This window comes from Tamandua tetradactyla, chromosome 9 (genome assembly GCF_023851605.1).
Source record: "Tamandua tetradactyla isolate mTamTet1 chromosome 9, mTamTet1.pri, whole genome shotgun sequence".
NCBI classification, from domain to species: domain Eukaryota; kingdom Metazoa; phylum Chordata; class Mammalia; order Pilosa; family Myrmecophagidae; genus Tamandua; species Tamandua tetradactyla.
In genome coordinates this window covers 111,811,832-111,830,011 of record NC_135335.1, presented here as the reverse complement: position 1 = coordinate 111,830,011, position 18,180 = coordinate 111,811,832, and the positions used below count along the sequence as shown (strand labels likewise).

The 18,180-nt window shown below is 33.5% G+C and overlaps 1 protein-coding gene across 12 annotated transcripts in view; it reads right to left on the bottom strand.

Annotated features, from left to right (window-relative positions):
- RNF180 (ring finger protein 180) overlaps positions 1-18,180 on the bottom strand; it is a 337,143-nt gene that overhangs the window by 105,429 nt on the left and 213,534 nt on the right. For 10 of the 12 annotated variants that reach the window (XM_077117280.1, XM_077117281.1, XM_077117289.1 and 7 more), the window contains one exon: positions 10,370-10,495. In XM_077117280.1, coding sequence (XP_076973395.1) covers positions 10,370-10,495 — 126 coding nt within the window. Of the gene's footprint in view, positions 1-8,556; positions 10,008-10,369; positions 10,496-11,050; positions 11,824-18,180 lie in introns of those variants that run through there. The other 2 variants (XM_077117288.1, XM_077117290.1) reach the window with 2 other exon arrangements.

Sequence of the window (18,180 nt, the reverse complement as noted above, 5' to 3'; positions counted from 1 at the left end):
AATAAAAGAAGGTATAACAATTATAAACATAATATTTAATCCCAGAGACCCAAAATACTAAGGCAAACTCTGAGAAAATTGAAGGGGAAGATATAGATACTTGTACAATAACTGGGGACTTTATTTACCCCTTTCATCAATGGATAGAACACCTAGATAGAATATCAATAAGGAAAGAGAGTACCTGAACAATACTATAAACGAAGCAGACCTAATATATATATATACACATATATACACACACACACATACATATACATATACACACACATACACACAAATATATATACACACACACATATACACACATATATACACATATACACACATACATATATACACACACATATATATACATACATATACACACACACATATATACACACACATATACACATATACACACATACACACATATACATACACACATATACACACACATATACACACACGCATATACACATACACACACATATATACACACAGATACATATATACACACTATATATACACCCATATACACACACATATACACAGATATATATACACACATATACATGCATATATACACATACTCATATATACACACATACACACATATACACACATACACACACATATACACACATACACATATATATACACGCACATATATATACACACATATACACATATATAAACACACATACACATATATACACACACATACACACACATACACATATACACACACATATACACACATACACACATATATACACGCACATATATACACACACATACACACACATACACATATATATACACACACATATATATATGCACACATATACACACACTCAGAACACTGACCCCAACAACAGAAGAACATGCATTCTTCCCAATGAATATGGATCATTCTCCAGGAGACACCACAGGTTGGGTCACAAAACAAGTTTCAATTAATTTTAAAAGATTGAAATTATACTAAGCATCTTCTCCAACCACAATGGAATCAATCTAGAAATCAAATAACAAAATGAAAACTAGAAAATGCACAAATAATATTGTATTAGGTAGAGTTCTCTAAGGAAACAGAATCAGCAGGAGATACCTGTAAATATAAAATTTATAAGTGTCTCATGCAACCATGGGGATGTCAGAGTCCAAGATCTGCAGGGCAGGCCATGAGCCGGCAGCTCCAATGAAGGTCCTCAACAAACTCTGAGGAGAGGTTGGCTGACTGAAGCAGGAAGAGTGATTTTCCCTTTTGAATCCTCCTTAAAAGCCTTCCAGTGATTAAATTAATTTTCACTCATTGCAGAAGACACTTCCCTTAGCTGACTGCAAATGCAATCATCTGTGGATGTAGCCAATGTGACTGTGACTTAAGTCCATGTAATGTCTTCACAGAAACAGGGCAGTGCTTGCCCAGCCAGACAAGTGGCTGACACCACCTGGCCAAGTTGAACCTGACCATCATCTCTGTGAAAGTTAACATGCTCTTAATCAATGGGTCACAGAAGAAATCAGAACGGAAATTAGGAAATATCTTGAGACAACTGAAAATGAAAATATGATGTACTAAAACTTACTGGATGCAGCAAAGGTAATGCCAGAGGGAAATTGATAGCCTATGTTAAAAAAGAAGAAATATCTCAAATAAATAACCTAACTTGATATCTGGAATGACTAGAAAAAGCACAGCCAATTAAGCCTAAAGTAAATAAAAGAAAAGAAACAATAATGATCAGAGTGGAGATAAATGAAATAGAGCATAGAAAAACAATGTAAAATTACTGAAACCAAAAGTTGGTTCTTTGAAAAGATCAGTTAAGTTGACAAATCTGCAGCTAGAGTGACAAAGAAAAAAATATGACACTCATAACTAAAATAAAAAATTAAAGGGTCAATATCACAACCCTTTAATTTCTGTATGATCACAATTTCTGATCATACAGAAATTAAAAGGAGTATAAAAGAACAGTATGCACATTAATATGCTAACAAATTAGATGATCTAGACAAAATGAATAAATTTCTAGAAATATACACTACTAAACTGACTGAAGTAGAAACAGAAAATTTCAACAGACCTATAACAAGTAAAGAGATTGAAACAGTAATTAAAAAAAACTCCCACCAAAGAAAAGTCCAGGACCAGATAACTTCACTGGTGAATTTTACCAAAATTTTAAAGAAGAACCAACACCAATCCTTCTAAAACTTTTCCTAAAAATTGAACAGGAGAAACTCTTCCTAACTCATTTTATGAAACCAACATTATTTTGATACTGAAGCCAGACAAAGACCTCAGAAGAAAAGAATACTACAGACCAATTTACCTTATGAACATAGATACAAAGTTTCTCAATAAAATACTAGCAAAGGGAATCCAAGAGTATACTTAAGGGATTAAATACCATAACCAAGGGGGATTTATCCCAGGAATGAGAGTTTCAACATAGGAAAATAAATTAATTTAATATACCACATTAACAGAATGAAGAGAAAAAAGTCACACGGTCATCTCATTTGATGCAGAAAAGTCTTTGATAAAATCCAACACCCTTTCATGATAAAATACTCTGAAAATTAGGAAAAGAAGTTAACTTCCTCAATACGATAGAAGAACTACAGGCATAACTTGGAGTTATTGTGGTTTAGTTCCAGACTACTGCAATAAAGTGAATATCACAATAAAGCAAGCCGCATGAATTTTTTGGTTTCTCAATGCATATAAAAGTTGTTTACCCTATACTGCAGTCTATTAAGTCTGCAGAAGCATTAAGTCTAAAAAAAGAAAGCAATGTAGATACCTCACTTAAAATATGATGCAGAAACACAAAGTGAGCAATGCTGTTGAAAAAATGGTGCTGATAGACTTGCTCAACACAGGGTTGCCACAAGCCTTCAGCCTGTAAAAAGTATACTACTGCCAAGGGCAGTAAAGCAAAGTGGAATAAAATGAGGTATACCTGTATATGGAAAAACCACAGTTAATATTATACTCAATGGTGAAAGACTGAAAGCCTTTCCCCCGAGATCAGGAACAGATCAGGATGCCCACTTTCACTACTGCTATTCAATATTATACTGGAAGTCCTTGACAGAGAAGTAGGCTAGAAAAAGGAATAAAATACTTTCAAATCAGAAAGGAGAAAGTAAGCTTCTTCTGTTTACAGATAATCTTTATAGTTGAGAAGACCCTAAAGAATCCACAAGAAAAATATTAGATATGATAAATGAATTCAGCAAAGTTGCAGGTTACAAAATTAACAAGCAAAATTCACTTGTGTTCCCATACACCATCAAAGAATATTCTGAAGTGGAAATTTAAAAATTCCATTCACAGTAGACAAATCAATATTGCAAAGAAAGAACAAAATTGGAGGTCTCACACTTCCTGATTTCAAAATTTACTGCAAAATTACAGTAATCAAAACAGTGTGATTTGCATAAGGAAGATATACAAACTAATGGAATAGAATCGAGAGTTAAAAAATAAACCAACACATCTATGGCCAACTGATTTATGACAAGGGTGCCTAATAAAATAGATGGGGAAAGAATGGTCTCTTCAGTAAGTACCAAGAATATTGGATATCCATATGCAAAAAACTCCCAATTTTTTTGACTCCCAATTCACACCACATACAAAAGTTAACCTAAATAGGTCAAGGATCAAAACATAAGAGGAAAATGAGAAGCTCCTAGAAAATGCAGTGGAGTATCTTCATAATCTTGGATTTGGTAATGACTTCTTAGGTATAACAAAAGCACAAGCAAAAAAGAAAAACAGATAAAATAGAGTTTGAGAAAATTAAGAACTTATGTACGTTAAAGAACACTATAAATAAAATGAAAAGACAACCTACAGAATCAGAGACAGTATTCGTGAATCACATATCTGATAAAGGTTTAATATTCAGAATGTATAAAGGAAAGCTACATGGGTGGTTTAGTGACAGAATGCTCACCTTCCATGCAGGAAACCTGGGTTTGATTCCTGGACCATGTATTCCCCGCCATCCCCCCTCCCTAAAATGAATAAAGAATATCTACAAGTCATCCCCCCCCCCCAAAAAAAAGACACCCCAATTGAAAAAGGGGGGCAAAGGAGGTATTTCTCTGGAGAAGATATACATGTGGACCATAAGCACAGGAAAAGATGCTGGAATCATTAGTCATTAGGGAAATGCAAATAAAAATGAGAAGATACCATTTCATAACTCATTAGCACGGCTACCATTAAAAAACCAACATAATAAGTGTTGGTGAGAATGCTCAAAACCAGGAATCCTTATACATTGCTGGTGGTGCTGTAGAATGTATATCCACTATGGAAATCATTTTGGCAATTTCTCAGAAAATTGAAAATATATTACTTACGACTTGGCAATTTTACTTCTTGGTATACACCCCAAAGAATTGAAAGCTGGAACTTGAAAAAGTATTTGTATACCAATGTTCATAGCAGCATTATTCACAATAGCCAAAAGGTGGAAACAATCCAAGTTTTTATCAAAAGACGAATGGATAAAGAAAATGGGATATACACATAAAATGGAATGTTATTCCATCATGAAAAAGTAAGAAGTTTTGATCCATGTTACAACACGGATGAACCTTGAAGACAACCTGTTCAGTGAAATAAGCCAGACACAAAAAGACACACATTGTATGATCTTGCTGATATGAAATATTTAGAAGCAGCCAAGTTCCTACAGACAAATGGTTTATAGATTACCAGGGGTGGGGGATAGTAGAGTGGAAAGAGGGATTTTGTTTTATGGGTGAGTTGTTTCTGGTTGAGATGATGAAAAAGGAGGAGTAAGATGTTGGTGTTAAGTAAAATATTTTGAGTATAATTAATACTACTGCATTGTAAACTTGACTGGTTAAAAAGGGCAACTCTGTGTTCTACGGGTTACTACAAATTTTTTTTAAATAATAGAACCAATAAAAAAGTCAAGAGGACAAATATAATCAACAGAAAAAGGACAAAAGCCATGAACAGGCATTTTATAGAAGGAAAAATCTCAATGGCCAATATACATATAAATTTACGATTAACCCCATTAATAGTCAGAATAATGAAAATTAAAACCCCAATGAAATACTATTTTATAGTTATTAAATTGTCAAAATCTAAAAGACTGAAAATAGCAAATCTGATATAAAAGCTGGTGACAAATGAGTATAGACATTTTAGATAACAGTTTGGGTTAAGTAGTCAAGTTAAAGATATGCTTTACCTATTTAGACATTTACGTTTAAGGAACGCTTATGCTCTACAAGACATGGAAAGAATATTTACAGCAACATCATTTGAAATAACAAAAACTAGACAACTTAATTTGTTCATTAATAGGAGAATGGATAACTGTGGCATCTTCACATAATGGACCATAATGAGGCAGTATTAATAAATGAATGTGGTATCACTTACCAAAATGGATGAATCTAAGAAACATGATGTTGAGTGAAAAAGCAAATACATAATGTTACCATTGCAAAAATTCAAAATTAAGCAAAATTAAATAATATAGGTTAGGAAGACATATGTATATGACAAAGATTAAAGAAATGATAAATACAGTGTTGAGGGGAAGCAGAGGTAAGCAAAGAAATAGGATGGTTCAACAATGCTAATATATTTACAACATCAGGTGACAGGTCATTCTATCAACATGTTTTATTATATGAAATTAAAAAAAATAGAGAGCACAAATTCTTGCCTGCCATGCAGAGACCTGGGTTCAATTCCTGGCCTTGCACTCCTCCTCACTCCCTGCCCCCCACCCCCACAAAATTCAACAAATGGTGCTGTAATAATGGGGTAGTCACATGGAAAAATAATGAAATGTGACCCCCACCTCACAGCATACTATATATATGTATATATATATGTAAAACACTACTTTGCTTTCTTGAGTACATGATGATGTTTACATCTATCAACTCATCCCTATGCTAAACAATAAATGCAATGATAACTTTAATTTGGTTTAGATGAAGTTATTGGGAGTTCATGAGAAGGAAAAGTTTGAGGTGACTCTCTACACAGACTGTATATCCTGACTTTCAAATAAACCCTATTGACAGTTCACGTCAGAATTTTTGTTTTAGAAATATGGTCCCTGAGCCTAAATCTATCACGAAGTCATATTTCCTTGAGATGTCTCTCAAATCCATTCTTTCCTCTTTTTCCCATTGACTATCTTAAGACCATTATTAACTTGGATCTGAATGTTCTTCTTGATTCTAGTCCATTCCTAGAACTTTAGCCTGTAAACATATCTGGGGCATTTCTAGGCAAATGTAACTGTGCATGGTTTCTCTGCATCCAACAGCAGATAAAATGTGAATAATTCTAGAACCTTATATCCCAGGGAATTTTAAATGATATAAAAATTTCCTTGGAAGAGGCTGGGCTATTGAGAAACAGATTTCTTTATTATAAGAATTCCCAGGGCAGTACCTCCACTATGCTAATGCAGAGTTTTCCTTAATTTTCTCTTGTTTGGGTAAAGCTTGTTTCTAGTAGACTCCTCAGGCAGGGACTAGGGTTAAACAATCTCTAAATTGAATGCATCACTAGAATTGATTTTCTGTAGCTTGATACCTAAAACAGCCTGGATGGATATAAAATCTTTAGTTAAGCTTTATTTCCTGGAGTTTTTTAAAATTTGCCCTGCTCTCATCTTGCTTTATATATTGATATTGAGAAGTCTGATGTCAGTTTTTCTTTTGTAAATGATTTGGCCATTTTGCTTAAAGACTCAGTAACGTGGATACGTCTCAAGTAGACAGTTCTGGCTAAATCTTCCACATAAGGCTCTATTTTACTTGCTATCTCTTAAGAATTGATTTATCCAGGAAAATTTTCTCAAGTAAATAGAAAGTCTTTTTAAACTTGTATTTTCAGATATTCTTTTATTTTCAGAAAGTTTTCATGAATTTAGTTTTTATAAGTCAGTTCTTTTTTCACTGTTTTGTTTTTCTTCCATGGAAGCTAAACTATAAATTTGTTGGATCTTTTTTGCCTGTATTTAATATCTATTCATTTCTCTCTGATCCTCTGTACCTTATTATTTCAATTTTCTTAGTGCTCTACATTTTTATTTATTTAAATTCTAGATTCTTTTAAAATGGCAAAACTTCATATTTAAACATTAAGCGAAATATTTTTTAATATTTTAAATGTATTAAATTTACTATATTGTTTAAACATATCTAATCCATAGTCTCAAATTTTGCCTACTAATATTTTTTTTTAATGGGAAGATACATTATCAATGCCATATTTTAGAAACAAAAAGCTATTTGTTTTCAGATGTAACTGTACCAGAACCTCTTCCTTTCCTTACATACTTTATATGGTTTAAGAGTGGTATACTTAACCAGTCAGAGCCTTTAAATTAAACTTAAAAGCTATAGCATGAAAGTCAATAAAAGCATAGCATATCAGAGTATGTATAAGTAAAGACTGACTGATTGTATGAAATACTTTATTACCTGAAATTTTGTACATATACACTACATCTTTTATTAACTAAATCATAAAATTTTTTCATTGGGATATCCTATTTTGGTTTGGTTTTAAAATTTATTCACCTTAATTATCAGAGCTTTGTACATATCATTTGGCCAAGGTCAAGATTCAAAATTTGAAAGAATTTAAAAATTAATAAATTTCTCACTTTAATCTCCTAAAACAATACATAGATTTTCAAAATATTCATTTCATATTTGTTACATAGTTTCACTGTCCTCTTGCAATTTGTACTTTATTTTGCCTTATTTCAAGTGATATATGTCATCGTTTCTATACATCTTTTGCTTCTTTTGAAAGGTATCCGCTGTTTAGTTTTATATATTCAATAATGTCAAATATTTCTGTATTTGTAAGAACCAAAATATTTTTTATAAAGAGATTACTGATATTAAAATTATGTCATTAAAATTACTATCCTTTTAAAAGTTAAAATCTAAAAATTATCTTAAAGTTTAATTATCCCCATTTTACAGTTTCCATCAATCTGAATATTACAAAGCTTGAAACAATTGACAAAACTCATTTGTAGTAACTGAGTCTCTATATGTTAGTGCTTCTTGGTGTATAGCAGTAAATTCAGTGTCTATCAAGAAATATTTTAAGTGATTTTCTTGATTTATGTTTTATGTCACGATCTGGAGATAAGTGAATATGGTGATTTAGTGACAAAATTAAAATATTTTGCTTGAAATTTTAAAAGAATTTTATTCCAAGTCTAGATTTCCTTGAGAACCCAGAAACTCTACAAAATCCAACAAGATTTATATATTTCTCAAAAGTCATTTTTATAGTGTACTGACAAGAAAGGTTTAATAGTTTAATAGTTTATTTCAGCTAAACAAGATAAAAAAACATGAAAGTATCTTTAAAGATATAAGTTTGGCATTAAGTAAATTATTAAACATTTTTATGCTAAGTATACAATTGTAGTTTCATTAATAATGACTGGAATAATTGATTTGCAATTTTCTGAAACATTTTCTCAGTTTGGTAGATATGTTTTGAAAGAACATAAAAACTAGAATGCATTAAGTCACTCATATATTACTGTTTTTGAAGCTTATTTAATATCACTTATACCTGAAAATGATTGATCATTTTAAACTACAAAGTAGATAGATTTAACAGTTCTGGTAATTTTAAAGGTTTTCATTTCCTTTATCAATTCTCTGTGATATTTTTTTCCCAAGAAAATACTATTATTTCAAATGCTTTAATATGTTAAATTGATCCACTTAATGTTTCATTTTCTTCTTGGTATCACAAATTTTCTGTATTGAAATCATGAGTTTAACAGCAACTGATTACCATTATGATGAAATACATCAAGAATTTAGTACTTCTGCCTTTTAATTATACTTTTTGAGTACCATTTGTAGCCAATACTTCCATCACTAGTGATAATAAACCAGGTATGTTTTTTGCTGGTATAATCAAGTGTTTGTTTTTTATTACCAAAAGACAAATCATTTGCTTTACTTTATTCTAATTCTGACAGTTTCAAAAAGCATTTCCGGCTGTTGTGATATTTTTACCATACCAGAAGATATTCCAGGCTACATTTCACTATTAATATAATTTCTTTTTTGTTCTCTCAGATTAAGAAGGGTCATATTTATAGATAAAATAATTAATTAATATGTTTAAATGTTATTGCATCTTCATTTGGGGTGTTGGCTTTTAACATCTCATTATATATTTTTGAACTTATATATATGTATGTGTGTAGCCAATTCGATATGCCAGAGTGACAACACATTAACAATCAAATCCAAATAAAAGTTAAGCTGTTTAGGAGCAGTAATTATATAATTCTAGAATAATGATAAACTGCTGATTACCTTAAAGCACAGAATATTTTTAAAAATATTCTCCCACACTAACTTCCATGACAAAGTTAAATTGTCAGATAGTGCTGCAAAAGTGTTTCAAATGTCACTATGTCAGTAAGCCCATTCATCAGTGCTTGCCACGACATCTTATGTTAATTATACTTTAGTAAAGAGTATATGTTAGAATTTAGATAAATTTACCACTCAACACAGATACTGTCTATTTATCAATTGATATGGAAGGCTTCAATATTTCTGTACCAGAACAGCCATATTAGTTTATCAAAGTGGGGGGGAGGGAAGGGAAAGCATATGTAAAAAGTAATTAATTCTTAATTCAAAAACAGTAATTATTTTGATTCTAAATCTTGTGTTTGCCAAGAATCAGGCACTATTAGTGTTGTGTCAGGCCAAAGGATCTAACCCAATCACAACAACCCAGTTGTTTTTCTGGCCTCTCTTGCAGCTAGGATGGCTATGTGATCCAGTTTTTGTAATTGAGATTGAAGGAGAAAACTAACATGAGGAATTCTGGGAAAGATGTCTTGATCAGTGCGACAGGTAAACTGGCACGGCCTTCCCTTTCCACTTCTTCTTTCCTTGAAGTGTACATATGATGACTGGAGCTGTAGTATCTGATAATCAATTATTCAGATATTTATTCATTATACTGATTCTTTTATCAAAAATAGCTTTGCCAAATCTGACCTTTTTGACATTGTTTTCATTATATACATATTAAACATTATGGTCAGCATGGCAAAATCAGTTTAATCATGAATTCCTCTTAAATGTGCTCTTCCTGAACAGTCTTTATTTTCTTCAATATATATACCTGTAGCTTTCAATAAAGAGATACTTAGCAAAATCCTTATTTGAAATAGATCAATACAGAAATAATTTTGCACCAATATTCCTAAGATAGAAGAAAAAAACTTTCGGAAGGGTCCTTTAACTTTGTTTTTACCAGGTCTTTTTTTTGCATTAGCTTCCTTACCTCCAAAAAGATGAAACGCTTTTCTGCAGCTTGGTAGGGGCCATTTTGCAGAGTTTGATTTCTGAAAGCTTTGTTTTATTTTCAAATATTCTTTAGTAAACAACATTTTTGTGGCATTGTTCAGCTCTAAAATAAAGCAAAATGAAATAGTATTTTAAGCATTAATTTGAGCAAAATGGGTTGTTTGGCCAAGAGCATGACATATAATTATACAGTATTTCAATATTAAATAAAGATATCTTTTAGACAGTGAAAACAAAAGTAGATTCAACCTTTTTGTTAACTCAAGCAAACAAAATCCCCCCAAATTCACATATGATGCCACTCTGATATGCCTACATATTGAAAATACATCTACTGAGTAGCTCTTATGCCAGATACTATGTGAGGTATGGAGGATACAGCAATGAATAGGACGAAGTTTCCGCCTGCAAAAAGACCACAGACCAAAGGATGGAAATAAAAATGTAGACAAAAAGAGGGAATAAAATATTGTGAGGGCAGTAATAGAATACCTGAGTTGAACCAGGACTTAGGAGTTACAATAAAAAGAAAAAAATTATGACTTTATACTTCAAAATTTATTTTATTTCATTTTATATGAAACTGATGATTTGAGTATCCGCTTAGTCTTATGCTGCTCATTTGAAGAAGTTCTAAAAATGTAAAAAATCTCAACCTTTAGAAGCCTGTAAAAGAATTAAAGAGAAAAAATACTTATTTGAATAAACAAAACAATGAGAGAACAATGAGAATATAACACATTTTGAGTTCACTTTGAATAGCAGAAAATCTCCATACGGAAGTAACGCAAAGTAAAGCATGCTCTGAACAGACTGTTTAATGGAGAGGCCAGGGCAGAATTGGTTACTAACCTGGGAAGTAAACTAGTTTTTCATCAATAGTCCCTCTTACTTTCATTCCACAATAATCACATAACAGCTTTTCCTCAGGTTCCATCCTCATTCAGGCTTTGAGTTTTTCTTCAAGCCACTAGCATTAAATTTTCTCTATTTTCCCTAATACTGTCCTCTGTTTTTCTTTCTATTTTCCTAATTACTACCTGATTCACAAAATTTACTTTTAACAACAGAAGAAGCAATGGAAAAATACACTACTCTAGGCAAGTGAGTTTATGCATTAAACCTGAAACTCTCTCCTTAACAGTCCCAATTCCATAAAAACAAGCCAGTTATCAATCACACAAGATATTTTCATAACTTTTATACTCATTATGTATGTTGGGGTTGTGATGGCTAGTGACTATTCTGAGATATTTTATAAGTTTAATAGTTGAATGATTTCAAGTTGGATATTCCCATAGTGGTTTCTACAGCAATAAACAACAGTTTTACTGAAGGCCAGTTTTGCCCATTACCTGGGGACAGAACCTTAGTACAAGATGGTCACAACGATATCACTTCGTTGGAGAGGGTCTCTCAGTACTATTCATGCTGATAAGGAAAATGAAGTAGTTATTAAATGACTTATAATCCATTCACATTCAGTAACTCTGGTCTTCCTGTAGGATTTAACCCTAAGCAGTGATGACTATAATTCAGGGTATTTTCTGAGAAATAAAAAATCCCTTGAGATGATAAGTATCGCTGATTTAATGATTAACTCTTGGACAAATATACTCACAGTTCTCTAAATATCCTTAAAAATGAGACCAGCGCAGCAGATTAATGAAGATTTCATGTGGGAGATAGCATAAACTAAAGTTTTGATATGGAAGATTTCAATATTTCTATACCAGAACAGCCATATTGGTTTATCAAAGTGGGGGGGAGGGAAGGGAAGGCATATGTAAAAAGTAATTAATTCTTAATTCAAAGCATTTTTATTTCTTTTTCCCCTCCTCCTCTTCCTCCTCTTCATACTGGAAATTTGTAGGTATGTTTATTGATTCAATAACCAGAGGATACCACTGCACTATGCAGATAGTGCAAACATACTTGAAAATGTAATTGAATTCTGGGGCACTATATGTAAAGGACATTGTGAAAGTTGTCTAACATATGCACTTTTCATAACTGGTCATGGAAGAACTTTTCCTAGAGGGCAGATGGGAGAATTATGTCCATGACATAATCTCAGACTGAAAATTCTAGGTTATATTTACTTTTTTTGATCCAAAAGGACTTTGGAGATGAGAGGCTCCATAAGCCCTCTTTCCATTGCTGGACCCAGTAAGAAGTGAATTCTACTGTCACTTAACTTCTCTTTGTATCCACTTTTTTCTTTTTTAATATGACATGAGTTTGTGTGTCATCCTTGCACAGGGGGCCGTGTTACTCTTCTCATTATTTTTAGTATATGTGCTGACGAAATGAGCACTTCTTCCTACCCACTTGTGACCCTATCTCCTGCACACATTTGGTACCTCCTATGTGCCAGATACCTTGCCAGTCTACCTAAGAATTCAGAAATGAATTAAACTTAATTCCTGTCTAAAAGGGCATTGTACTAGATTATTATTTCTGATATTCCTGCTTGCAGCTTGACTATGCATCAGAATCACCAAGAGTATTTGCTAAAAGACAAATTCTAGAACCCCAATCACATTGAAGCAGAATTGTTGTGCATGTGACCTAGGAACATGGGCTTTTTTGACAAGCAACTTGGGTGATCCTTTATGCTTAGTTACATTTTGTTGTCCCTGGATTAAATGATCTTAGAATTTTTTTCTGTTCAAAATAATTTGAATTTATTATTTAAATATGCTAAGCCTTACCATATTGTGCTATAAACTGCACAAACTCATTAAAGGATGTTGTTCTTACTATAAAACTGAGTTGCCACATTCTAGTTGCATTTGAGCTTTGAAATACAGGGCCTGGCAGGAAAGACGATCCTTAATACCCCACTTTTCAAAACTACCTGGAAGAAGTGCTAAGAAAAATCTGAAAGCAGACCAAGTTATAGGACTACAAGTAAAAGGCAGATGAAAACCACCTTAACCCACCCCACCTCATTGGTTAGGGAGTAGATTACAATACATATGACAATGCACTGGATGTAATCAGTGTTCAATATTGTTGAATATCCTAGAATAGAAACAAACAAAAAAACAGTGAAAACCCATGTCTCCTAAAGAGGTTCTACAGCCTATTCAAAGGATATATTTAGTCATAGTTGGTGGCAGTACCAGTGGAAACTGAAGCATCTTTGTGTAAAGCTATGATGAAGAGTGAATGATTGTTAAGATAAGGACATTTTAGCCCCCTTGATTTGCTGAGGGCAGGAACCAACCAACAACATAAAATCAGAATTCACATTATTTTTTAATGTGAATTACAGGGCATATTACCATGGGATTTCATTGTTTTATGATATAAACAATAAAATCAGGACTACATAAGGCATAACTCATTTCATTGCACTTTGTTTTAATATGCTTCACAGCTACTGCATTTTTTATAAATTGAACGTTTGTAGCAACCCTACATTGAGAAAGTCTATCACTGCCACTTTTCAAACAGCATGTGCTCACTTCATGTCTTTATGTCACATTTCATAATTCCTGCAATATTCTTTTTAATGATTATTCTATCTGTTATGCTGACCTGTGATCTTTGGTATTCTACTATAATTATTTTGGGGCATCATGGACCATGCCCATACAAGATGGCCAACTTATTTGATAATTCTATTGACAAGCCATTCCCTTGTCTCTCTCCCTATTCTTGAGCATCCATATTTCCTGAGAAACAACAGTATTGAAATTAAGCCAATTAATACTTCTATAATGGTCTCTTAGTGTTCAGTGAACTTACATCTCTCACTTTAAATTAAAAGTTAGAAATGATTAAGCTTTGAGGAAGGCATATTGAAAGCTGAGACAGGCTAAAAACTAGGCTGCATGCACTAAACAGTTAGCCAACTTGTGAATGTAAAGGAAAAGTCCTTGAAGGAAATAGAAGTCCTATTCCAATGAATACATGTACAATAAGAAAATGAAAGAGCCTTATAGCTGACACAAAGGAAGTTTTAATGGTCTGGATAGAAGATCAAAGCAGCCACAACATTCCCTAAGCCAAAGCCTAATTCAGAGCAAGTCCTCAAATCTCTTTAACTCTACAAACGTTGAGAGAAGTGAGGAAGCTGCAGAAGAAAAGTCCGAAGGTAGCAGAGTTTGGTTCATGAGGTTTTAGGGAAAAAGCCATCTCCATAACATAAAGCACAAGGTGAAGCCACAAACGCTGATGCATAAGTTGAAGCAAGTTATCCAGAAGATCTGGACAAGATCATTGATAAAGGTAGCTACAGTAAATTTACAGGACAGTTTTTAAAACACATTGGGAATCGAACCAGGGTCCTCGGCACAGCAGGTGAGAACTCTGCCTGCTGAGCCACCATGGCCCACCCTCTACTAATTTTAACATTTCTCCACCTTCGCTATTTCTCTCTTTTTCTTTCTTTATGTGTATCTTCTGAATCATTGAGAGCATGTAGCAAACATTATACTCCTTGAACCACATTACACTTTCATATGCTGGTTTTATGCTGCTATGTACCCCAGAAAAGGCCATGTTCTTTTAATCCATTCCTGTGGGGGCAGACCTATTGTGGGTAGGACATTCTGATTAGCTTGTTTGAATTGTTTCAATTGAAACATGATCCAGCCCATTCAAGGAGTCTTAATCCTTTACTGGAGTCCTTTATGACAGGATAAAAGAAAAGTTGAGAGAGTTTGGATAGAGAGAGAAATGCCTAGAGATACTAAGAGAGAACACACAGATGCTCAGAGACAAAGCCATTGGTATCAGAACTAAAAAGCAACAAAACCCAGGAGCATGCTGCAAATATTATACTCCTTGCACACACAAGACTTCCATGTACATTTCCTATGAACAAGGATATTCACTTAGGTAATCACTTTAAGTGCAGTTATGAAGTTTAAGAAATTTAAAATTAAGACAAAGCTTATGTTCTGTCTTCTAATTTTTCCTTATGCCCTAGTAATGTCCTTTTTCAATAATGCCCTTTTGATATCTTCTTCTCTATTATTATATCCCATCCAGTATTGTTCATGTATAGCATTTAACTTTCATTATTTCTTTAGTTTATCTTTCTCTTTTTAATTGTGGAAAATAAATAAACACAAATCTTCCCGTACCAATCCCTACCAAGCACACTTCAGTGGCATTAATTACATTCACAGTATTGCAGTACCCTCAACATCATTCATTGCTAGAACTTTTCTTTCATCTCAAACAGAAACCCTACACTTATTTTGCATTAATTGCCTATTGCTCTTTTTTTGATTTGCTGTTCATCCTATTTCTGCACTCCTTTAACTATGTTCTAGATCTTTGAGAAAGATGTACCAGCCAGTTCTTTCTTGTTATTTAAAGCTTCTGTGGGGGAAGAAAGTACTTAGTTTCGTATTCCACCATCTTGATCAGGGCTTGGCTGTGTATCTGAATGAGAAAGGAGTGTAAACCCATTTCTTCCAAGGGAGAAGGAATTAAGTTAAGTTTCTTTGTTTGGGATTTTCGCTGCTTCCTTCAGTCCACCTGTACATCTTTTGTTGCTCTTAGCTGCAGGGAGCAGGCATCCCACTTATCAGATAGATCTGGTGCTCTATGTGTCTCTGTAGAGGTTTCTACAAGTCCAGATTTAAAGTGGAGAAAGGGAACCCTGGTCTGGTTGATGAGCGGAAATTCTCCTTTCTGCTGTTCTCCTAGTCCTAAGACTAGGAGATTTCTCCTAAGTAGGAGAAATCCAGAATCGAGGCATCAGTAAGGTGATGCTTACTTCTCAAAGTCTGTAACATTCTGCTGCTGGCTGCCAGCGAAACTTGTGGTTCTTTGGATTGTACCTCTGTCTCGCCAAGAAATGTTTTAAATATTTCTGCTTTTAGTTTTTTTTCTGGAGACTTAATCTCCAAGTGTGTAAATCAATATTTTTCAAAAATTGATAAATATAACAACTAGCAATACATGAGGTGATTCTGGATAAAACTAGATGAACATTTAAATATTTCATAGTTATCTATTTTAAAAGAAAATATAAGCTACCATATCTAATCCATAAATTCATAACATATTGTTAAGGACAAGGGTAAAACAGTATTTAAAGAAAAAGTGGGTTGATATAAAAAAAAAACCTTAAAGTAACAAATATGCCAGGAAGTACATGGAAATGGTAAAAATTGTGAATGTGGTACAAAAATGAAAGAAGTTCATTTTAGACACACTGCTTTTAATATTATACTTATTTTACTTTCTCTTTTTTCTTTGCCTCACAAAATTGAAGTTTAATTGACTTTCTAAATACTTTTGTTTTGTTTTGCATGTTTTCTTAAACTTTTTTTTACTGTATAATATAACATATATACAAAGCAAAGAAAGAAAAAAGCACTAGTTTTCAAAGCACTCTTCAAAAGTAGTTACAGGACAAATCCCAGAGTTCATCATGGTCTACCATATGGTCCTCTCAGGCTTTTCCTTCTAGTTGTTCTAGAATACAGGAGGCTAGAAAGAATATTTCATCATCACAAGTGACTTTCTTTGTGTGAAAAATAACATATACAAAAAAGCAATACATTTCAAAGCACAGCACCACAATTAGTTGTAGAACAATTTCAGAATTTGGCATGGGTTATGATTCCACAATTTTAGGTTTTTACTTGTAGCTGCTCTAAAATACTGGAGACTAAAAGAGATATCAATTTAATGATACAGCAATCATATTCATTTGTTAAATCCTATCTTCTCTATATAACTCCACCATCACCTTCGATCTTTCTATCCATCTCTTTAGAGATATTTAGGCTATGGCCATTCTAAGTTTTTCATGTTGGAAGGGGCTGTCAGTAATATGGGTTAGGGAAATGGAACGAGCTGATGTTCCGGAGAGGCTAGGCCCTACAGGTTTCAGCATCCAGGCAGCCATCTGAAGGTTGTAGGTTTCTGGAAATTTACTCTAGTGCTTGAAACCTTTGTAGAATCTTATATATTGCCCTAAGTGTTCTTTAGGATTGGCTGGAATGGTTTTGATTAGGATTAGGCAAGTTATGATAGGTAGCAATGTCTAACTGAAGCTGGCATTAGAGCAACCTCCAGAGTAGCCTCTTGATTCTATTTGAACTCTCTTTACAACTGATACTTTATTAGTTATACTTCTTTTCCCCCTTTAGGTGAGGATGGAATTGTTGATCCCACGGTGCCAGGGCCAGACTCATCCCTGGGAGTCATCTAAGTTGCCAGGGAGACTTTCATCCCTGGATGTTATGTCCCATTGGGGTGGGGGTAGGGGGACAATGATTTCACTTGCAGAGTTGGGCACAGATAGAGTGAGGCCACATGTATATGTATATATATATTTATGTATTTCTAGAAATCCAGAAATAATAACTATCACTCCAGACCAAATATGTCTGCTATAAAAGCTTACAATCTAGGCCCCTGTTTTCTTATAAACATTTTCTAAAGGCGACCATGCAATAATTATTCTTTGTTTCTGGCTCATTTTGCCTCACCAAATGTCCCACATGTTCATTCACATCGTGGTATTCCTCACGGCTTCATTCATTGACACGTGTAGCGGCAGAAAATTTGATCATATGTATACACCATCGTTCACCAATCTACTTTCCAGTCAGTGCATCCTTCAGCCTCCAGCATTCATTAGGCATCATGCATAATGCCCAAAGTCCATAGTACAGTAACGCTATCAATTTTAGATAATTCCATTGTTCCCAGAGAAAGATAGCCAATAAACCAATAACCACTAAACACACCCTCACCAAAAAGGAAATCGGTATCTCCTCTTAACTCTTGTCCCTACCCCAATTATTTACC